At 45.6% G+C, this 23642-nt stretch overlaps 1 protein-coding gene and 1 pseudogene across 1 annotated transcript in view; one reads left to right on the forward strand and one right to left on the reverse strand.

Annotated features, from left to right (window-relative positions):
- The window catches only part of LOC120846097, a 71452-nt gene extending 60662 nt beyond the window's left edge, over window positions 1-10790 (reverse strand). Inside the window, exon 1 of the mRNA XM_040217769.1 lies at window positions 10739-10790. Coding sequence (XP_040073703.1) covers window positions 10739-10790 — 52 coding nt within the window. The remainder of the gene's footprint in view (window positions 1-10738) is intronic.
- Window positions 10791-15349: 4559 nt separating this feature from the next.
- LOC121833127 overlaps window positions 15350-23642 on the forward strand; it is a 36863-nt pseudogene continuing 28570 nt past the window's right edge.

The raw sequence follows: 23642 nt of genomic DNA on the forward strand, positions 1-23642 counted from the left end.
TGGGGCGAATGCCCCCGGATAGTTGCAAAGCCGTCGTCGTACGGGACAGAGAATTAAAAATACAAATTTAAAAGATAAAACATTAAAGTAAAATTTAAAATAAATACAAATAAACACGCATGCCCAGGGTCAAGACCGAGTAACGTTGTGCGCAGCAGGACAGCATCGCGCGGAAGGCGCAGATTTGCTTCGCCTTTCAATGAAAAGAAAATTGAATATTAGCGAATCTCGCATATGAGTGAGTAGACCGACGAAAAAGGATGCAGTGTGCACAGAAGCGCGTGTGGAAGGCTCACTGTTTTGCACACACACACACACACACGCACACACGCGCGCGCACACACACACACACACACACACACACAAAATAATGGTCCAATTACACCAGCAAATGGAGTGCCACTTGGTCAGGGTGAGAATGGTGCTCCCTGTTAATTCTTAGACAACGTTTTATTCGCTTCAAGTGTTCCTGGATTTTCATTTATTGCTTTATCGATCGTGTTAAATCGGTATATGAGATACGATTCGCGCTGCTCCCGTTCGCGGTCTGACTTAAATCCGGTTTCAAGGATCGTTACCGAAAGTTACCCGAACGAATGATGTCGGAGGCTAAGGTGTTTTGAAAGAGGTAGGCTTGGGAGCAATTTTGAATGAGATTTGTGATTATTAAAGCGTTCCCTGGATGCTTTCTTCGTTTGCCCTATATATTGCATTTTGCAGACACTGCGCTTAAGCAAATAAACCACATTTGAAGGGTCACACGTCCGGTTCCCTCGAATTTTTAAGCAGAATTGCGATTGTGTGCTGCTATTGCTGCTAGTATGTTGCATTTCTTTGCAGACCAGACATCCCGGTTTCTTGCACGGCTTGCATTCGTCATTTGACAATGACGAATTCAGTCGAGAGTTTACAAGTGAATCTCTTAGGTTACGTGATCGTCTGTAGACCACACCGGGGGCGGACGGAAACGCACGTTTAAGACGTTCGCTTTGTTCTAGAATATTATAGTGCCGTCTCAGTATACCGTTTACATTAGGAAAGTTTGTGCTGTAATTTAGGCATAGATTCGTGCGTTGTAGGTCGGGTTTGGGGGGCCGGTTCGCAATTAAGTCCTCGCGGTTCAATTGTTTAGCTTTTTGAATTGCGTCGTCAATTACAGGTAAAGGATATTTCTGTTTTCCCAGCATTGTCTTTAGGTTCCGGGCGCTCGCATCAAAATCTTCCTCTTTCGTACAAATCCGATTGAAACGGTGGGCTTGGCTGTAGGGGACGCTGTTTTTGCAATGGCGGGGGTGGTCGCTCTGGTAATGAAGATAATGTTGTCGATCTGTCGGTTTACGGTAGAGATTTGTGGAGAGTTTACCATTTTCAATTTTTACAGTTACATCGAAGAAGTTGATATCCGTTTGAGAGTAGGCGTAAGTGAAGTTAATGTTCGGGTGTACAGAATTGTAACAGCCTACGAAATCCAACAGTTCCTCCTCGCTGTGTGTCCAAATAAGAAAGATATCGTCTATGTATCTCTTGTAGAAAATTGGCGTTAGGGGGAATTCAGAAAGAAATTTGGACTCTAGCTTTCCCATAAATAAGTTAGCATAACTGAGGGCCACTTTAGTGCCCATAGCGGTTCCGCTGACTTGCCTAAAATACTCATTATTAAATTCAAATGCATCAAGTTCTAAGACCAGCCTCGTTAAACAGGAAATGACGTGACAATCCGGGGTATCGGGTTTCTTATGAAGTTCGTACATGTCAATTACAGCAGCTACTCCGTCATCGTGGGGAATGTTTGTACATATGGCAGAAACATCAAGAGTGACCAGATATGCTCCTTTAGGTACGCACGTATCCGAGATTTCTCCTAGAAACTGACTGGTGTCTTTGACATACGAATCGAGAGTTGTAGGAATATTGCTTATTAATTTGTCTATGAAGCCGGAGATAGGTTCGGTTGTTGTACCGATGCCTGATATAATTGGGCGCCCTGGGTTACCGGTTTTATGAATTTCGGGAAGCATGTAGAAGCGACCTGGTCTTGGATTTAGTGGTTTCATCACATTATGTTTTTTAAGGGTTATGTTTTCTGCGTCCAAAAGATCTTTCAGTTTTGACGTTACAATGCGTGAGTATTGAATCGTTGGATCCCCCTTAAGACGCTCATAAAATTTTGGATCATTAAGTTGGCGGTATCCTTCTCGAGTGCAGTCGACAGTGTTGAGGATCACAATTGCTCCCCATTTATCAGCTGGCTTTATCGTTATATCGGTCCTGGTTCCCAGAGTTTTCAGGCAATCCCTTTCCGATTTTGTTAAGTTGTACCGTTCTCCCTTCCGTTTATGGTATTCCCGCATTATGTCTCTTTGTACAGCGGCGATGTAAAGATCAAGGCAGTCATTGCGATGAGGTTTCGGCGTCCAATTGCTCTTTGGAGGTTGTTGCGTGTTCTGAGAGTTTGAAGGCCTGCCTAAGAAGTATTCCCGCAATCTTAAATTTCTTGCAAAATTATCAAGGTCTCGGAGTAACTGGAATTCGTCAAAGCAGCCTGTTGCTGGGCAAAGGTTTAGCCCTTTTGAGAGCAAATTTTTCTCGTCAGATGGTAGGGTAATTTCAGATAAGTTAACAATTGCGGTGTCACAAGGTTCGGTGAAGTTTTGTTCATCAGCTGTTTGCTGTATGGGCGGTTGAATATTGGTACTATAATTATAAGGAGTCAGCGCAGGTAGTGTACAGCGGCGGCCGCTTCTCGGACGTGACGCAGCTTTTAGAATATGTACCAGAGACTGTCCGCACTTTAATACTGCACATTGGGACCAACGACCTCGCCAGGGACGGCGCTCAAGCAAGCCTGGAACACCTCCACGAGCTCCTGAGCTACATTCGAGCAACGAGACCAGAGATTGGACCCATCTACGTCGGCCTTGTCTTGCCCCGCAGTGGAAACCGCCACCGGCGCTTCTCGAACCACCAATTTGTATGGTGGTTTAACAAGCAAGTCACCAAATTCAACATCGAAGTGAGCAAACTCTGTCGTAGTGACTCCGGCACCTTTTACATTCACCACGCCTTCTCGGAGCTGCCAGCGCGACGCGTCCTTGCAGCCGATGGTCTCCACCCATGTTTTGAGGGTGTAGCCCTTCTGGCACTTCATTATCAACAGGTCATCATGAAAAACGTCAACCAAGAACCAACAGGATGGGGCGACACCCCGCCAACAATCAGAATCCCCGATGCGGCCGAATGGGGAAGCCATGCTTCGCCCAACACGGTGTACTGTGGCAACAGTCAACATCCACCATGCCAAGGACGCCGATTTCGTTCGATGTCAACTTGCGACAACGGAAGAGCTTCTTGAGAGATGACCACACGCCCCAGCGGTGTAACCCAACTTCCCCAAGACAATATGGCACCCGCCCCGAAAACCAAGACGCCCCGCATCTGCGCCCTAGCATTCCGGTGGAGAGCTCCGTAGAACATCCCCATCAGCCCCCGACCGCCGACGGGTACCCGACGCTCGCCGAGAGTATGACGCCCCAGCCACCCCTACGACAAAGAAGCGCTACGAGACAGTAGAACCTCCGCAGGGCAGCTTCTCCAAGTCCCCGTCCAAAGGAAGATTGACCACAAATCGGTGAGTCCAGTTTCCCCACTCAGAATTACAGTGCCTTATTTCTAAAACTACGAAAGTTATCCGATAAGCGAATCAGGCACGAGCTTCATCAATCAACGCTGCAGGTGTACCTAAAGGCAGGAATCACACCAAAAGGATTAACGCTCTCCTTCCCTCCCGCTACGACAAACCTTGATCAACACGACCGTGCGGCTTGGCAAAAACGTTCTCCTGGAGGCCTCTCTTAAACTAGTACAAATTTCTATCAATCATAGCGAAAAACAAATAAAACAATTAACTGCTACTACCACCGCCCTCCTCCGCTCGAATGGCCCCCTGTCGACAGAGGAAATAACTACCTTAAGGGCTTTTGAGCAGATGAAGTACCGAAGTATTATAACCACCTAACTACGTAAGCTCGAACGAGACAAGGTTCCCAACCCCACACTACCTGCGCTGACTCCATATAATTATAGTACCAATATTCAACCGCCCCTACAGCAAACAGCTGATGAACAAAACATCACCGAACCTTGTGACACCGCAATTGTTAACTTATCTGAAATTACCTTATCATCTGACGAGAAAAAATTGCTCTCAAAAGGACTAAACTTTTGCCCAGCAACAGGCTTCTTTGGCGAATTCCAGTTACTCCAAGACCTTGATAATTTTGCAAGAAATTTAAGATCGCGGGAATATTTCTTAGGCAGGCCTTCAAACTCACAGAACACGCAACGACATCCAAAGAGCAATTGGACGCCGAAACCTCATCGCAATGACTGCCTTGATCTTTACATCGCCGCTGTACAAAGAGACATAATGCGGGAATACCATAAACAAAAGGGAGAACGGTACAACTTAACAAAATCGGAAAGGGATTGCCTGAAAACTCTGGGAACCAGGACCGATATAACGATAAAGCCAGCTGATAAATGGGGAGCAATTGTGATCCTCAACACTGTCGACTACACTCGAGAAGGATACCGCCAACTTAATGATCCAAAATTTTATGAGCGTCTTAAGGGGGATCCAACGATTCAATACTCACGCATTGTAAGGTCAAAACTGAAAGATCTTTTGGACACAGAAAACATAACCCTTAAAAAACATAATGTGATGAAACCACTAAATCCAAGACCAGGTCGCTTCTACATGCTTCCTAAAATTCATAAAACCGGTAACCCAGGGCGCCCAATTATATCAGGCATAGGAACAATAACCGAACCTATCTCCGGCTTCATAGACAAATTAATAAGCAATATTCCTACAACTCTCGATTCGTATGTCAAAGACACCACCCAGTTTCTATAAGAAATCTCGGATACGTGCGTACCTAAAGGAGCATATCTGGTCACTCCTGATGTTTCTTCCCTATATACAAACATTCCCCACGATGACGGAATAGCTGGTCTAATTGACATGTACGGACTTCATAAGAAACCAGACACCCCGGATTGTCATGTCATTTCCTGTTTAACGAGGCTGGTCTTAGAACTTAATGCATTTGAATTTAATAATGAATATTTTAGGCAAGTCAGCGGAACCGCTATGGGCACTAAAATGGCCCCCAGTTATGCCAACTTATTTATGGGAAAGCTAGAGTCCAAATTTCTTTCTGAATTCCCCCTAACGCCAACTTTCTACAAGAGATACATAGACGATATCTTTCTTATTTGGACACACAGCGAGGAGGAACTGCTGGATTTCGTAGGCTGTTACAATTCTGTACACCCGAACATTAACTTCACTTACGCCTACTCTCAAACGGATATCAACTTCTTCGATGTAACTGTAAAAATTGAAAATGGTAAACTCTCCACAAATCTCTACCGTAAACAGACAGATCGACAACATTATCTTCATTACCAGAGCGACCACCCCCACCATTGTAAAAACAGCGTCCCCTACAGCCAAGCCCACCGTTTCAATCGGATTTGTACGAAAGAGGAAGATTTTGATGCGAGCGCCCAGAAACTAAAGACAATGCTGGGAAAACAAAATATCCATTACCTGTAATTGACGACGCAATTCAAAAAGCTAAACAATTGAACCGCGAGGACTTAATTGCGAACCGGCCCCCCAAACCCGACCTACAACGCACGAATCTATGCCTAAATTACAGCACAAACTTTCCTAATGTAAAGGGTATACTGAGACGGCACTATAATATTCTAGAACAAAGCGAACGCCTTAAACGTGCGTTTCCGTCCACCCCCGGTGTGGTCTACAGACGATCACGTAACCAAAGAGACTCACTTGTAAACTCTCGACTAAATTTGTCATTGTCAAATGACGAATGCATGCCGTGCAAGAAACCGGGATGTCTGGTCTGCAAAGAAATGCAACATACTAGCAGAAATAGCAGCACACAATCGCAATTCTGCTTAAGAATTCGAGGGAACCGGACGTGTGACTCTTCAAATGTGGTTTATTTGCTTGAGTGCAGTGTCTGCAAAATGCAATATATAGGGCAAACGAAGAAAGCATTCAGGGAACGCTTTAATAATCACAAATCTCATTCAAAATCTCTCCCAAGCCTACCTCTTTCAAAACACCTTAGCCTCCGACATCATTCGTTCGGGTAACTTTCGGTAACGATCCTTGAAACCGGATTTAAGTCAGACCGCGAACGGGAGCAGCGGGAATCGTATCTCATATACCGATTTAACACGATCGATAAAGGAATAAATGAAAATCCAGGAACACCTTCAGCGATTAAAACGTTGTCTAAAAATTAACAGGGGGCACCATTCTCACCCTGACCAAGTGGCACTCTATTTACTGGTGGAATTGAACCATTATTTTGTGTGTGTGTGTGTGTGTGTGTGTGTGCGAAACAGTGAGCCTTCCATACGCGCTTCTGTGCACACTGCGTCCTTTTCCGTCGGTCTACCCACTCATATGCGAGATTCGCTAATATTCAATTTTCTTTTCATTGAAAGGCGGAGCAAATCTGCGCCTTCCGCGCAATGCTCTCCTGCTGCACACAACGTTACTCGGTCTTGACCTTAGGCATCCGTATTTATTTGTATTTATTTTAAGTTTTACTTTAATGTTTTAACTTTTGAATTTGTATTTTTAATTCTCTGTCCGGTACGACGACGGCTTTGCAACTATCCGGGGGCATTCGCTCCACCCTCCCTGCGCACCCCCTTCCCCGCGATCTGCTCCTTGCTCCCCTCTCCTCTCTCTTCCGCGGCGTGGGGCGCCCGAGGGGACGCGGGGAGACCGTCGCGGAGACGGACGCCCACATCGGCTTACGGACAATTACTACCGAAGATGTCGTTCCAGAGCCTGTGCCATCCGTTTATGACCTATTGTACGGACCTCAGTGTCGGAGATCTCATATACGCCTCTTTAGCTTTGAATCCCGCCGCCCTAACGTGGGAAAGCGCTCAAATATTATTTTATTTTTTTTTTTGCGTTTTATTTTGTTTTAATAGTTTGCTTTTTTTCATATGTCTTTCCACTCTTATTTTCGGTGACGTCACGTCCTCCTCGCCCCATTGGCCACCTACTGCTTTGCACAGTCAGATGCCCTCACATGTATGCCATGTCCTGACGAAGCCGAGCCTCTCGGCGAAACTGTCGAAATACATGCAATAAACTCCTAGCATATTAACTCCGCAAGTACTGATCTCTGACTTATTACATTTTCCCTGTCCATTGTTCTCAAGCTCCTCTGCCTCACCTATATATATATATATATATATATATATATATATATATATATACTGTTAAGAAGCAACACATGCTGGAAGAACACTAAATCTGATTCGCATGGTGCGATTTTACTTGCGACTTTGCTGTTGCGACATCACTTGTACAGCGAAATAATAACATAGGGGAAGCTGCAGTGCCCGACGTCACAGGTGTAAATTTGCAAGCAAACTCGCGCCATGTGAAGTCGGCTAATGTGAGATCTGACCACACGCCTCCAGAAACGAGCGTCATCGACTCTGGAGACAGTGAAATTCTTTGTGAGATAATAGCAATGAGGGTGCGCTCACATGACTTGTTCTCCTGGGATTTTTGTGAAGAAGGCATAGCGAATTTTCCTCTTTGTTCTTGTCATGTAAAGGCCCATGACACTAGTTTTTTTCCATGTCGGATTTGCACTCACAATGGACACAGTCAACTGCTAGGTGACCTTCTCGATAAAATCTCAGGGTAACAACTCTTGTGTGAGTCCACTCTCACTGTCATTATTTGAAAGATATTCCCTGTCTGTAGAGCCAGTGGTGCTGGTTTCTGACGGAGTGCGTTTTGACCTTAGTGTTCTGCCAGCAGATGTCAGCTCTTATCTGTAGATATATATATATTTCTTTTTTTTAAATAAACCATTCAGTTGAAAGTTATGCCGTGAGCTGCCCAGGTCTTCCTTCGTTTTGCCCGTGCTTTTTGGCATATTATTCAGTTATGAATAACCAACTAGCCAAACTTGTCATCTTAAGCTCCAAGACCATGCAGCATACATGCGAAGATATCTTTTGGTAGGCTTGCAATCACTTGGGCTCACTTCATGAACCCCGAGAGACAGTAAGCCTGCCAAAGGCATCTTTGTGCGCATGCTGAATGTATTTAAGTCAATTCGGGGTCGGTTGTTTCTTTTGGTTGCTCTAGTAGGACTCCTGCATTAAAAGTGCGATCCCGTTTTACATTGAAAGTTTCAAATAGATTTTCGCAAAAATAGAGTTAGCATTCATTGTATTTATTAATGCAATATAATCGAGTCAGACTAAAAGTTTTTCGGATCAGATTTGTTTTTTTTTTGTAAAGTTTTAATTACTAGGGAATTTCTTTTTTTTTTGGGGGGGGGGGTTATATTTTTGGGATTGTCAGTGGAAGTTGACACCAATTTATATTGTAACCTTACAGTTAGGTAACATTAATATCAAAAAAGTACTTTTATGCACTCATGAAAAGCAAATAGAAAGCATTGTCTTGATAGTGAAGTTCGGCTTATGGCTTGGTTTTACTATCAAGAGAAACGAAAAAAAAAAATCCCTTGCGGTAATTAAAAATCCGCTTTCAAACGATCTGAGCAACCTTCCGAAGTACCGCATGTTATATGTGTTGTTCAAATTTAGGCCCTCTAACTGGCTTTTATTTGGTATTTACTGACAGTAGTGTTTTACAAATAGAGGAAAATCATGCTTGTCACTGTCGAGTTCTGCAGTTACTGTGTTATGTATTCTTCTGCAGTATGGAAGACCCACTGAGAGCACCTGGCCTAGGCGGTGGCTGGTGGGCGTGCTGTGTGTGCTCTGGGAGATCCCAATCTACCCAAGGGGGAACTCACTCAAGGCTCGGCTAAAGCGCAAAGCACGTTTATCAATTTTCGGGTTTACGGTGGAGAGCAGTTCATCAGCATCACGTTACGGCCACTAATTCTAAAGTGGCTGTCCGAGAAATATTGTCCCAAGTCAAAGCAATTATTTTGACTTTTAAAATGCATGGTCCGTGCCATCCTTCTAATTAAAGAATGCGTTCTTTAAGACATTTTATATTTCAAATATGAGACTCGAGTGTAACATTCATCTTTGTAACTGTTTTGAAATTTTACACCAAAAACAACTGATAACAAAAACCGTGATGAGCGTGCTTGCTTCGGGCCTCCATAATCAGATCTCTGGGCGTGATGCCGATGAAGCACACTCCTAGGCTAAACCTAAACAAAAACTGTTAGCAAGTGCAGGACCAGTCGAGCCCCGAGTGAGCGTCCGTCCCTCGAGGCAGAACAGAATCTCACGGTGTGCACAGAGCGCTCCATGCAACCGCCGTCTCGGCCGCGCGCTTTCAGTAGGTGTTTTATATTGAAGGAAGCTGAAGCTACCAACAAGACCTTTTGGAAAGCCTTTCTGCTGTGTTATAATTCAATTGGGAGCATAATTTATATTTTGTGTAAACATAATTACAAAACATGCATCTCTGTTTATCCTGTTCTTTCTCCGGGTGCTGCTATCCAGCTACACATCACCGTCCATGATGTGGCCATGCGGTGAACCATCCACAATTGTTGTCATCTGTACACGGATCGGCAGAGCCCCTTCCTAGCTGTGAAGCACAGTTACAAGGCAGCACAGATACTCGGCCAGCAACCAGCTTCATAACTTGTAATGCCCGAGTCCCACTGAGTGACAACCAGAACCAAACGTCACGAACAAGCCTCCAGCCTATGGAGCATGCTCGCGATGCTACTCTTGGCAGGCGTTTACTCGTTCAGTGCTCGTGAAATAAGCACGAGTGATTTCAAGCCTATCAAAGATATCTTCGCGTGCATGATGCTCGTGTTTGAGCATAGCCTCCTTTATTCTAGGGACCCTGTCAAATCACGAAAGATAGGTTTGAAGCTTGTCGCTGACGTTTGTTTCTTTTTCTCGCTGTAGTGGGACTCGGTCACAAGCCCGTACCATGTATTAAACGTGAAATTAAAAAAAAAAAACACTGTATCAAATTTCACACGATTTTGCAGCTTCATTTGTATGCCGTTTGCCGAACACACAGTAAATGCAGCAGATCGCACATCTTTTCAACTTTTATTTCTATTGTTCAATTATTTTGAAAAAATAACCGAGCAGCTTTAATAATTCTGAGGAATAAAATCCGGAACAAAGTAGCAATATTTTTTTTCTGTTCACGGCACCGAAAATCGGAGATGCTGTTTGGCTATATGCTACAAAAACATTCTTTGAATTACGACAAAGGCCTCCTTGGCAGTAGTCTGTTATTTCTCCGTATAGCCAAAATTGAATTTCCAGAGAACTCCCACCCTGGCGCAAACTGCATTTACACCGTTTTGCCAAGCTCGACTGACCACTGAACTGCCAGCCTGGCCCAGGCTGGTTATATTCCGTACAGCCAAGCTTGGCTAAACAAGGAACTTTCACTGAACTGCCGGGCCGGCTAGCCAGGCTGGGGCAAGCTAGCTTCGTGTAGCAAAACGGTGCTTGGGTCCCGGAAACTTTCCCCGGCTGCCCAAGCAGGCTCAAGCTTGAAGCGATAAATTATGCTGCTTGAGCATTGCCAAACGGATCCTTTATTTTTGTATTTGTAAATGTATATATACTGGGCATCAGTATCTCTATATTAAACACAAGAACATCTCTTTTTTATCCATATTCTTCTTACCGTTTTGGAGGGCCGAGGAAATAAGCACTGTGGCAAAAGTTATGAGTAACATATTTGTATTTTGTTGAAAACCAGGATCGAGCAGCAGAGCCCTGAAAAGAAAATTATCATTACCCGTTATCGTTAAAGTACTATAATGCATGAAATGCAATATTTAAGCTCGGATAGTGCGAGCTCAACTAGTGGACACTGGACAGGTCTTTCAATGTTTGAAGACTTACGTTTTATGTTTTTTCGCGCCAAATCTATAGAGAAAATGACGTCACGTGATTTGACGTCATATGACTTCATGTCGTCACCTTGCATCATAATGTCAAGGTGTCACGCGACCTTACGTCAAACAACGTACGTGATGTCAATTTCTCGGCGAAGGTGTTGACGTCACGGCGTGAAGCCGTGGTTTAACGCGATAGCATTAAGTCGGGTCACATGATTTTCCCAGTAAAATATGAAGGGGGAAATGCATGGACGGATGGACGCACGGTCGAGGTTCTAGGAATAGGCGTTAAAACATTCCCATAAACGCCGAAAAAGAGATATCAACTAAGGTTACAAATAATAGACAGACATAGCATTTGTCTTTTTATACTTTGTCGAACAATTGTGCGCAGACGAGCTTCGTCACAACGATGACTTTGAGGTCATGCACTATGCTCTGTTAACCCTAGGTTGGCAGGGCGGTGGGAGCTACGTACTCGTTAGACGAATCAGTCGCCGATCACTTGCCACGTGATCAAGCTGCCGCTCCGTACCCCTCGTGGAGAGGTTTTATTACAGAGAGTTTCCAACTGCCCGTTCGGGGTGCCGTGGTTTTTGGGCCGCATTGGCAATACGAGCTGCGAGGAGGTCAGGAGCGTGTTGGTCGCATGGGAGTTGATAGGTTCGGCAAACCTGTAGGTTCTACCGACGTGGCAAGGTAATGCTGAACGGAGTATATAAACAGTGCAGCATTAGGGGCCCAGTGATTTATTTAAAAAAAAAGCGGCGCTGTGGAGAGCACACGCGCCTTCAGCTTGGGTGAGCCGGGAAGAACGGCACGACAAAAAGAGAATCTTCGTGTCGTATGCTTGAAATAATTGTTTCATACATTACTCCCATTATGCTAAATTCCGATTTGGCAGTACCCGTTAATTCGCACAATGTTGGATAGCTTTAGAAACTTCCGCCGCAATTATCCACTTGGCAGATCACCGACCACAGGTTGCGGTCGTCGGAAAAAACCACGAAACCAACACCCATGGCGATGAGAATTAACCACGGCTATGAAAATTAACCAGAACAGTTCCGCGATGGGTGACCCTTTTCAAGCATTTGACGATTTCGAGGACGGCGGCCCTACGCCCTTCTATAACAATCGCAGCGACAATGAAAACAACAGTTATTTCCACCTGTGAGAAGATAATATAATCCTTGCTTCAACGAAAGGTTTTTTTATCGTTATTGGGCTCAACAGGGAGTTAATAAATGCCATGACTTTTTATTCACCAACTGACGCGGCAGAAGTTCACGCGGCGCCAAAAGGTTGGTCCGAATTTATCCCCCCTGTAAGAGGGCTCAGGTACGATGGCGAATTTGAAACTGTTTGCCCCTATTATTTGTTAGCCAATATGAGGTGCGTACAGGTGATTACAAATATACTATTCTTCGCACCTTACACTATTTTTACACATTCCCGTCCTCACACCGGTCCAGACATTTGTCCCACTGCAGCATTAAATTTGAGATGCGCCTGTTGTCGAATTCGTCCGGCTGAATGGGGAACCATCGTCGGACTGCTGTCTAGGCTTCATCGTTGCACGTGCACCGCTGTCCTGCCAGGAACTCCTTCAACGGACCGAAAATGTGTAAATCACTAGGGGCGAAGCACAAACTGCATATAGATATGTTCAGTTCGCATTTACGGTCCTAATTTGGCTAGAGAAGAATAGGAGCAAAGACTTTCTGATTCGCCTTCGTCGTAGAGGTGCAATCGAACTCGAGAAGCTCACGCTTGTGTTCACAATTGTTCATGGATTATACAGCTACGCTCATATCGTAGGAACTGTGATATTTAACGGTAAAGCCACAACTTCGGTCTAAGTCTTAGTATGACAGGTCTTGAATAATAGAGTTTAAAGAAACGCTGATAAATCTCCCCTCCGCCCCTCTCCCCCCCCCCCCCACACACACACACACAGACCTCGTTTTCCCTGTTTCCAAGAAAATTGATTATGGAAATTGATTATGGTGTCAAAAGATAACCTAATCAATATCTTGATACAACTTTACATCTAATTTCAATAACGTTGAAAAATTTGCAACTGTTTGAAACTGAATCCGGAACTGGACTGGGGAGGAGGACGAAATATAGAGAAGGATTGAGTTGGCGGAAGTCACGCGGGTTTGCGACTTTGTTTATCCCATCAACGTATTTGCTGCCTTTTAGAAACTAGCAAATGGGTATACATTTCTTTTACATTTTTAATAATGTGCCTGTGCCTTCGATGACCCACGACTAGGATTAGACTTGGTGGTAGTGTGTGAAACATTAAAAACAGGGCGTAACCAGGTGGAAGAGACTGAGAGCGTCTCAAACCGATAACTTTTCGATCAGCGGCTTTCGGGAGGAAAAAGAAACAAATTTAGTGCTGTGAATTGACTTTTTGGGTAGTAGGGCTTTCTTATGTCATGTACAAATAAAGACCTTGGCGAGTATAAATAACCTGCCACTGTCCCTTTGAGGACAAGAAAAAGGAAACCCCTGTTATGACGAGGCATGATAGTAGACCATACAAAAATATAGTTATATCTAAAGGTATCGTTCAATAATCGCGAATTACGTAAGAAGAGGAACAAAAATTAAATTTTATTAGAAAACAAAAATGGACTCAGATATTTTGAAACTCATGGCACTTTAGAATTAAAATAGATATGAAAATGTCAGGAATCTACTCAAAAGTGATGACGATTGTCTTTTGACAATGGCGTGGTGTGCATGAGTTCAGGGGTTAAAATATCGACAAAAGAGCGTGGTTAGGTAGTTACGGGGAACACATTGAAACACATCAAGTAAGGACACGTACAGGGTTACATCGGTTTTCCACGTTCAAAAGCAGAACACAATCAGTAAAATGAAATTTAAACAAATGTTAACTGATCTGGTGTATACGCAGAAAGCTCCAAAAGCATAGAAGCGATTACAGAAAAACATATTCACGACAAATTAAGAAAAAAAAAAGAGTCATGAGGTTGACATTTAAATACCTACACACTACGAGACTGAGTACCCCATTTCAGTGAAAGAAAAAGTACAAAACGCGCAAAGAAAATGGTGAAAAGAAAAGAATTACCACAAAGAGAGCTGCAGCAAAACAGTATATATTAACAGATGCTAATCATTCACGAGGAAGCTCTTTACTGTTTGAGGCGACAACTAGAATGATAAGGACACCAACAGATAGGGTTAATTATTTTTAAGAGACACACATGTGGCGTACACCACATATCTGGTTTTACCGCGAAGCTGTATATTACCCATTGGTCGTATTTTTTTCGATGCGGCGTCCTCACGGGAAGAAAAAGAATCAACGATTCAAGCGAAACCTGCATGCATCACACGCACCTCCTACGGCAAAAGGGCTGTAATCTCGTCAAACACAAAGTTAAGGCCGAAGTTAGCGGAGCGCACCGATTGTAGCGTCGAGTTCAGAAAAGGGGGGGGGGGGGGGGGGGGTTCCGGGTGTCCTGACCTTCTCGCTTGAATTCCGCATTTGTAAATGTTTACGGCAGAAAAAAAAAGAGAGGGGGATGTTTTTCTAAATATCACAAACGCTTAAACTCTCCTCAGGAAATAACTGTGTAGCAGTCAAGCTGGCGGTTCTACCGAAACAATAATAAAGATGCGTGTCGGCGCGTGCTGACAGTATTAGACACCACGCGCTTCAATATTCGGCTATCGAGCGGCCGGCAGCTGCATCGAGCGATTTCAACTACAGTTTGCTCTACTTTGTAAATATTGTACATAAAAATATCTTGGGTGCCATATGACCTGTTCAAACATAATTGGGGATCAAGATGTAATTTTGGTTTGATGACGGAATGGAATGAACCAGCGGGTTGTGATGCGCGCCTATGAAGAAGGCACGGCCTTCGATGAAGTGTCAGAAGTGTTTGACGGCCAAGTACGCTGTAAGCAACTTTCATCTGAAGGCACTGTCCTTCCTCTTTGCGTCTTGCGGTTTACGTAAAAAAATAATATATATATATATATATATATATATATATATATATATATATCTAGGAGACCATATATTACCGATCTTCTACTTACGTTGCTGCATTTAGGGACGGGTGTACGAGAAGTGTGGCATCAGCGATTCTTTTCCTAACGCCCTTGAATTCTATGGACACTTTTGGGGACACTGGGGACATTGATTTTTCACCTTTCGAGGTGCAAAGTGTATTGTATTGCGCTATACAAGATAGCCATGTGACGAAGCGATGAAGTGCTCGCGATACCAACGCGAGCGCCCGGGACATCGTTCGGAGCTTTTGGGCTGAATGGACACACGCTGGACACTGTGGGAGATAACATCGAACTGGTAATGATATCGGAATAATAAGCATCGATACATGGTGTCAGAAGTGGCCGGACCATCCCACGACACGTCGCAACAAGTAAGCGCTTAAGATGCAACACCCTGGAGAGATGGAACTACTCAAACCCCCGACCCACTTCGTACGACAGGCGACGAGGCCAGAACTGGAAGTTGTTCAAGCAAAAGCTGGAGCTATACTTCACCGTAACGGAGCCACACGGCAAGCCGTTAAGGGACGATGCGAAGACTGCGCTACTGTTAAGCTTGGCGGGAGAAGATGCCATCGAGATCTTCAATAATTTCACGTTCGCCGAAGGGGAGAGCGCCAACAACTACAAGACCGTCGTAAACAAGTTCGACAGTTACTGGGACGCTCAAACGAACGGAATTTACGAGCGGTACATGTTCCGAAAAAGGATCCAGGCAGAAGGAGAGACCTTCGAGCAGTTCCTTCGAGACGTGAAGAAACGAGCACCAGCACGTTCATGTAACTTCGGAGGGCTGACGGAGTCGATGACTCGCGACCAAGTTGTTATCGGAATCAACGACGACCACCTGAGGGTGAAACTCTTGCGAGACAAGCAACTTACGCTGGCGAAGGCCGAACAAATGGGCAAAGTGTCCGAAGTAGCAGCCCTTCAAAACGAAGCCTGGGGGCGGAAAGAGGAACACGTACATCCTGTGAAGATAGAGACGGCAACGAAAGAACTACAAAAGAAATTCAAGTGTTCCAGGTGCGGCCGGGAGCAAAAGCCACGTAGCTGTCCCGCCTACGGGAAGACCTGCAGGGCATGTCAAGCGAAAAACCACTTCGCACCCTCTGTAAAAAAAGCGTTGGAAGTCGGTGAATTGAAAGACGAAGACGACGACTTCGAGATTCTCGACGTACAAGTTGACAGCCTCAGGAGCCAGCGAGACAGGACTGTGAAGGCAGTCATTGCCGGCGAAGAAGTGGTGTTAAAAGTTGGTACGGGATCCCAAGCGAACCTCCTTCCCTGCTCAGTCTACAGGAAGATTAAGGCCAGGGCTCCTCTTCGCCAGAGCAGTTCCATCTTGCGGTCCTACAGCGGAGGTGTGATCAAACACATAGGTGTCATCCACCAGCAGGTGACCTTTAATGGCCGATGCTGCAGCCTCGGTTTATTCGCCGTAAAAAAAGGACGTCAGGCGCTACTAGGTCTCCAGGCAAGCAAAAATATTGGGCTGGTCGCCCGCAACGTGGCCTCTTTACCAACGAACGGCTCTGAGCAAATGCTGGAGGAATTTAGCGACCTGTTTAAAGGCACAGGGTGTGTACAACGCCGATACAGGATGGAGCTACGCGACGGCGCAACCCCAGCTGTCCACGCGGCTCGACGCGTTCCTCTGGCCTTAGGGGAACAGCTGCGCGACGATCTGAAGAAAATGGAGCAGGCTGCCATAATAACAAAAGTCAACGGGAAAACGGACTGGGTAAGTCCGCTCGTGATTGTCAAAAAGAAAGACGGAACACTTAGAGTTTGTTTGGCTCCAAGAATGATCAACGCGTGCATTAAGCGGGGGAACTACGAAATGCCGAGACGCGAAGATATAGAAGCCGAGTTATCAGGAGCGAAAGTGTTCAGCCGGCTGGACGCGAAGGCTGGCTTCCACCAAATCCCTCTTGATGAGAAACATCGAGGATTTGTAAGTTCGCTACTCCTTTTGGACGGTACAGTTTTCTAAGACTGCCTTTCGGAATCTCGTCCACATCAGAGGTATTTGAAAAGACTTTGAACGAGATTTTTGACTCTGTGCCGGGTGTTCACGTGTACGTTGATGATATCTTGGTGTGGAGAACGTCCAGGACGCAGCACGACCAACGACTAAATGGTGTGCTTGAAGCCGCCAAGCAAGCAGGACTAACTTTTAATCCAGAGAAGCGTAAGATCGGAATCTCAGAAATTGAATTTCTGGGCGATACAATATCTCAGGAAGGAATAAAGCCAAACCGGGAACATATCGAGTCTATGAAACTGATGCCGATTCCATCCGACAAGCTAGGCGTGCAGAGGCTGTTGGGTGTAGTCAATTATTTTTCCAAGTACCTTCCCTCGTTGGCCGAGAGAACGCCTCTGTTGCGAAGCTTAATTAAGCACGGCGCTGTCTTTGAATGGACTCCTAACCACACCAAAGAGTGGCAAGGCATATGCGAATGCCTAAGCAAAGAACCACTTCTTGCAATGTTTGATCCGCGTAAAGAAACGAAGGTAACGTCGGGTGCATCAATGAATGGTCTGGGATCATCGCTTTTACAGCGTCATGGCGACAACTGGCGTCCCGTGGCGTACGCATCGCCGACGTTAACTTCAGCCGAGCAGCGTTACTCGCAAATTGAAAAAGAGGCTCTAGCAGTGACCTTTGGGTGTCAAAAGTTTCACTACTTCGTTTATGGCCGCAAGGTAATTTTGAAAACAGATCATCGGCCATTGATTGCAATCGCTCAGAAGGCAATTGGAGAAATGCCACCCAGATTGCAAAGGTTTTTTCTGCGGTTGCTAAAATATGACTTCGTTATGGAATATCTTCCAGGGAAACAGCTCCTTTTGGCCGATATGCTCTCGAGGGCCACGAATGACAAGTCGGGGGATGACACAGCAAGCGAGGACGAGGTCGAAGTGCACGCCGTGAGTGCAGTAACAGCCTTTGTCAGCGCTACCACAATAAAGAGCATTGCCGAGGGAACCGCTAAGGACCCGTATTTACGCACCGTAATACAAAGCGTCAGCAACGGCACGAGAGTAGAAGGAGAACTAAAGCCTTTTAAAGGCCAGCTTTCAGTGGTGAAGGGTATTCTTACAGTTGTCGTACCCGAGGTTATGCGACCCGAGATGTTGAAGAGAATTCATCAAGGTCACATGGGCCTAAATAAGTGCAAAGCGAGAGCACGTAGATTCTTATTTTGGCCAGGTATTAACGCAGATGTTACATCTCTGATAAAACAGTGTGGGATATGCAGACGCTACGCGTACAGTCAGCCAAGTGAACCCATTATATTGAGCCCGACACCGGAATTTCTGTGGTACAGGGTTGGTGTTGATCTGTTTCAGTATGGAGGAAAATCATACTTATCCGTATATGATGCTCTTTCCAACTTTCCAGAAGTGGAGGAACTAAACGACACGTCGTCAAGCACAGTCATTGAAAAGATGGCGGCCATATTTGCGAGATACGGCATCCCAGTCGAAGTATGCAGTGACAAGGGACCCCAGCTCTCAAGTCGAAAGTTCACCTTATTTGCTCGCAAGTATGACTTCAGACACATAACGTCAAGCCCGGAGTTCCCTCGGTCAAACGGTTTATCAGAGAAAGGCGTGCAGGTTGTGCAGCGGATCCTCAAGAAGACAAAAGAAAGCCGAGAAGATTTTTGGCTGGGTTTGCTGAGTTATAGATTAACCCCACTAGAAGACGGACGTTCGCCAGGGGAGCTGCTGCAAGGACGAAGGTTGAGGTCAAGTCATCCGGACTTCGGTGACCAGCCAGGTTTGAAGGTGCAGAAGCACGTCCAGACCGAGCATTCCAGAGGTCCACTTCCGCAATTGGAAGAGGGCCAGGTCGTCACAGTAAAAAAAAAAGGATGGCGGTCTAAGAAAGCAAAAGTCGTCGCCAAGACACGCCCGAGGTCGTACCAAGTTTTAACCGACGACGGCAGGGTTATTCGGAGGAACAGGCAACATCTGCTACCGACAAGCGAGCCTTTCAGACCAAACACACTGCAAGATGACACCCCGGACGAAGAAACACATACAGACTTACCGTCGGTGGCATCACCGGGCCATGCTTTAGTGCCTTTAAGCAGGCGTTCGCAATCTCCTTTACGAAGATCCCAGCGGCAAACAAGGCCTCCTATGCGACTACACTGTGACTGTAACTTTAATCAAGTGCCTTAATGTGTTCTCTCTTTTTCTATGCTTTTTTTAACTAACGTGATCGCAAAACATTTTTATGTTTTGCGGTAGAATTTTGGCACAGTGGGGGAGGAAACGCCTGTAAAAGTTTACAAGCCCCGAGTATCGCTAGAGGACGCGTTTTGTTGTGGGATCTGGACAACCGGTGATGACTTTGATCTTGTCTGGTAGTGATCGGATACCTTGACACTCTTTCTGAAGATGTGGGGTTCTGCCGGGCACTGTTAGTGTATTAGTAGGAATACGAAGTGAAAGATAAGTTCCAAAGGAAAGGAGGGGAACGGCGTTTCGACCAAACGGTCTTCTTCAGGTAAAAGGGGAGATGACAGAACAGAATAAGAATACCATATATACAAAAGGCATAGGTAGCACGTGATAGATGTGACGTTGTGAAAAATGAGAGGGAGGAGGAAAAGTCGTCAAGCAGGGTGCGAGGTTTGAAGTGAATAAGTTGAATGCGGGTTGGGGGAAGCTTATAGCCCCCGCGTGACTGGTCAAATTATAAAAAAAAGTAAAAAGCGGGAGAAAGGGGAATGTTTAATAGCCGAAAGAATGTTTCTTGTTCAGACCGGAAGGAAATTCCGTCTTTAAGTTAAAAATTAATATGTTTTCTTCTTTTTTTCGTGAGGTGAGTGTATGGAATCCTGATTTGATGACGCAAATTCGCATGTTATGTTCAGAGTGATTTGTGGAGGAGAAGTGTTTAGATACGTGTGTGGAGAGGTCATGTTGGAGTTGGCCCGCTCTTTCCAGTGTGACGAGTCTGCGGTGTTTTCTCAAGCGTTTATGGAGTCGGCGGTCAGTTTCGCCGATATAAAATAAGGTTGGACAGAGTGCGCAGGAAATGATGTATATCAGATTAGAAGATTTACAGGTGTGATTGTCAGGGATTCTCTTTGACATGTTGGGAGGAGGGCCGGTGTGTTGGCACGTTAGGCCTTTTGAGGCGCCGCACGGCGTGGTACCGGGAAGTAAAGTCTGAGGTCTTAAGAACGGTTGCTGCGTACTAAAAAAGATCGTAAGTTGGGCTGTCGACGGTAAGTTAGCGCAGGTGCTTTAGAAAGAGCTTTGGAGTCTACGAGGTTGGAAGTGGCGTCCATGATCAGTTTGCCAAGCCTAGGTATCGAGGGATGGAACGTGAAGATGAGGAAGTTGCACGGGGGTTTAGACCTTGATTGAGGAAATAGGGCGTCGTGACGCGAAATGTTAGAAACGCGACTGCTGGCATTGCGCAGAAGGCCGAGTGGGTAATCACATTCAATAAAGAAGGTGGTCATCGTCTTAAGCTGATGACGGAAATCAATGTCGTCGCTGCAAAGTCTACGCAGGCGGAGAAATTGTGAGAAGGGAATAGAGTTGATTTGGGATCTAGGGTGGTTCGAGGAGTAGAGAAGGTAGCTATGGCTGTCAGTAGGTTTGTAATGCACAGAGGTGTGGAACTTGTGACCGTCACTGGTTATTTTTAAGTCTAGGAAGTTGACAGAGCATTTCGATATCAGTGAGGTAAACTTGAGGGAGGCGTGGGCGTTACAAAGTGCCTTGGTGAAGCGGTCAACTACGGGAGGGGGGCCAAAACCAAACATATTGTAATATAACGACCGTAGATTTGTGGCGGCGGGTGTGGAAAGGAATTAAAAAACGAGTGCTCAACGTAGCCACCAAAAAATTGGCGAACGAGGGACCCATCTTTGTGTTTATCGCTACACCACATTTCTGGCGATAGAAGGAGTTGTCAAATTGGAAGGCGTTTAGTGTTAGAACGAGTTCGGCGAGGCGGATTACGGCGTGACACGGAGGGTTTTGAAAAGGACGCTGATCAAGAAAATGCGAGAGAGCCTGTAGTCCTTCGGCCTGAGGGATTACCGTGTAAAGAGATGTGATGTCCATTGTGAAAAGGATAGTGTCGGGAGTGGGGGCCAGATTAGACAAGCGTTGGAGGATGTCTGTTGTGTCTTTAACGTAACTGGGCAGGTTTTGTACAATAGGCTGCAGGACCGAATCCACAAAAGCGGAGATGAAGTAAGTGGGGCAGGATATGAAACCAGCCAGGAGATCCTGCTTTGTGAATTTTGGGAAGGAGGTAGAATGAGGCGGCGCGAGGATGACGAACGATTAGGCGATTTGCAGCGGGAGGAGGGGAGTATGCTTCAATTAGGAGCTCCACGGTAGTTATAGTTTTATCTTAAAAAGCGGCGGTGGGGTCGGAGGAAAGGGGTTCGTAAAAATCAGAAACGGAGAGCTGTCGGAGAGCTTCCTCCGAGTAGAGATCACTACGCCAGACCACGACGGCTCCACCTTTGTCGGCTGGCTTGATTACGATGTCAGTGCAGTTTCGAAGGGATTTTTGAGCAGTAACTTCTTGTGGGGTTGCGTTGCGAGATTTGGAGATTAGGTTGCTAGAAGAGTTGGCAAGAATACTACGGCATGCTTTGATTGAATTGTCGGTTTCGGGGTGTTTGGTGGGACGCGGGGTTCAGATGCTAGTTTTCGGGTTAATGGTGTCAAAAATGGTGCGGTTAAAGTTGGACGGGTGCTGGGTGAAGTGGGCGTCTAAGAGTAGGCGTCGGAAGAATTGTTCGGTCTCCGCATGTAAAGAAAAAGGGTCAGGTCGGCTTTCAAGTGAAGGGACGAAGGAAAGACCCTTCGATAAGATGGCGCGTTCAGGTGTAGTGAGGGGTAAATCGTCTGGTATGATGAATACATCATTGCTTTGGACGGCGGCCTGGTCATTTTGGGTCAAGAGAGTGTCCAGTTTCCTTGATTTAGAGGCGAGATCATCGGCGTAGAGATACGATTTCACGAGTTTTGTCAATAATTTTGCGTGAGTTAGAATGGAAAGGTGAGTCAAGGGTCTTGAGGAGTCTTTTGGCAACGGTGAGCTTTTGGCGTAATTGGGCAAAATGGTCATTATGGAATTTCAGATGTGCTTTCATTAGTTGGAAAGCAGTATCTAATATCTGGCTGTGACGCTTTCGGAGGGCCGGATCATCAAAGTAGTTAGCGGAGTGCAGGCTGAAGCCTTTAGGGATTACTTGGTTACGTAGGCACCGCTTCAGAAAAGAAAGGTGGCCAGCTGCCCTAGTGAGCTTGGGGGTGGTCGAAAAAACTTCAAGAGCTGGGCAGAACTGGGGATGTGGCAAATTATGGAAACCGGGTGGTGGGTTGCACAAGAGGAGGACGGAGTTGAGAAACACGAGGAACACAGAACGGAGAGAGTTTGCACTTACATTAGACATTGAGGCAGATGTGTGGGCTTGGAATCTGAAGATGTGGGGTTGTGCCTTGCACTGTTAGTGTATCATTAGGAATGTGAAGAGAAAGATAAGTACCAAAGGAAAGAAGGGGAACGGCGTTTCGACCAAGCGGTCTTCTTCAGTTAAAAGGGGAGCTGACAGAACAGAATAAGAATACCATATATACAAAAGGCATAGGTAGCACGCGATAGATGTGACGTTGTGGCGATAGAGAGGGAGGAGGAAAAGTCGTCAAGTAGTGTGCGAGGTTTGAAGTCAACATGTTGAGGAATGCGGGTGGGGGGGGAAGCTCATAGACCCCGCGTGACTGGTCAAATTATAAAAAAAGAGGTGTCAGCTCTGGTATACCAAACTGGCGTTTGTTCAAGTTTATTATAATGCAATACTCGTGCAGCCTGTCGAATGTTTTGCTGCGATGGTTCTTGTGTTCCTCCAGGTATTCGCCCCTGACAAATTTGACTATCACGACGATGAATTCGCGCTTTTGACGCCAGCGTCCCATCCGCGCTTTTCACGAACGGCTCCAATTTTGTGTTGGACGAGTTTTTGGCCCCTGCATTCGTTTTAATAAAGAACAATAACAAAACAAGCATCAGAACAACAAACTTGATAATAAGGCGCACCTGCTAACAATGCCAAGCACCTAGCGCTCACAGCGTACGTTTCCCAGTAAAGAATACTATTGCGCGAGCTTGCGACTTGGGAAGTGGCGTCAGTATTGATTCACAACTAAAAAAAGAACTCGCCTAGTAACTTCTTTCATTGCTGTAGCACCTCTATGTGTAGGCCACACATAGTTATGACTATTGAGAAGTAGCCTGAATACAAGAAGCAGCAAAGGGAAAAGAAACGACAGTACGACCAGCGGTGGCGTGCTGCGACAAGCGGCGGCATTTGGCATAGAGCAGTCGGAAATCGTTGCGTATGTTACCACAGCTTCGCCGGCCATCCACCCTCACAGTGTGGCTAAGAGCCTTAACCTTTTTAAGTACACGGGGCTTGGCCCTGCCTACTTCAAGAGTAAACAGATTTAACAAAAGCACTGGTACGGCTTGCAAACAAAGATAAACGGAGGCTAAATCAATTACCACTAAGGAGGTTTGAATATTTACACAGGCCTAAAAATATGTCATAATACAAACTAATT

This window comes from Ixodes scapularis, unplaced genomic scaffold (genome assembly GCF_016920785.2).
Source record: "Ixodes scapularis isolate PalLabHiFi unplaced genomic scaffold, ASM1692078v2 PGA_scaffold7__128_contigs__length_106722199, whole genome shotgun sequence".
Taxonomy (NCBI): domain Eukaryota; kingdom Metazoa; phylum Arthropoda; class Arachnida; order Ixodida; family Ixodidae; genus Ixodes; species Ixodes scapularis.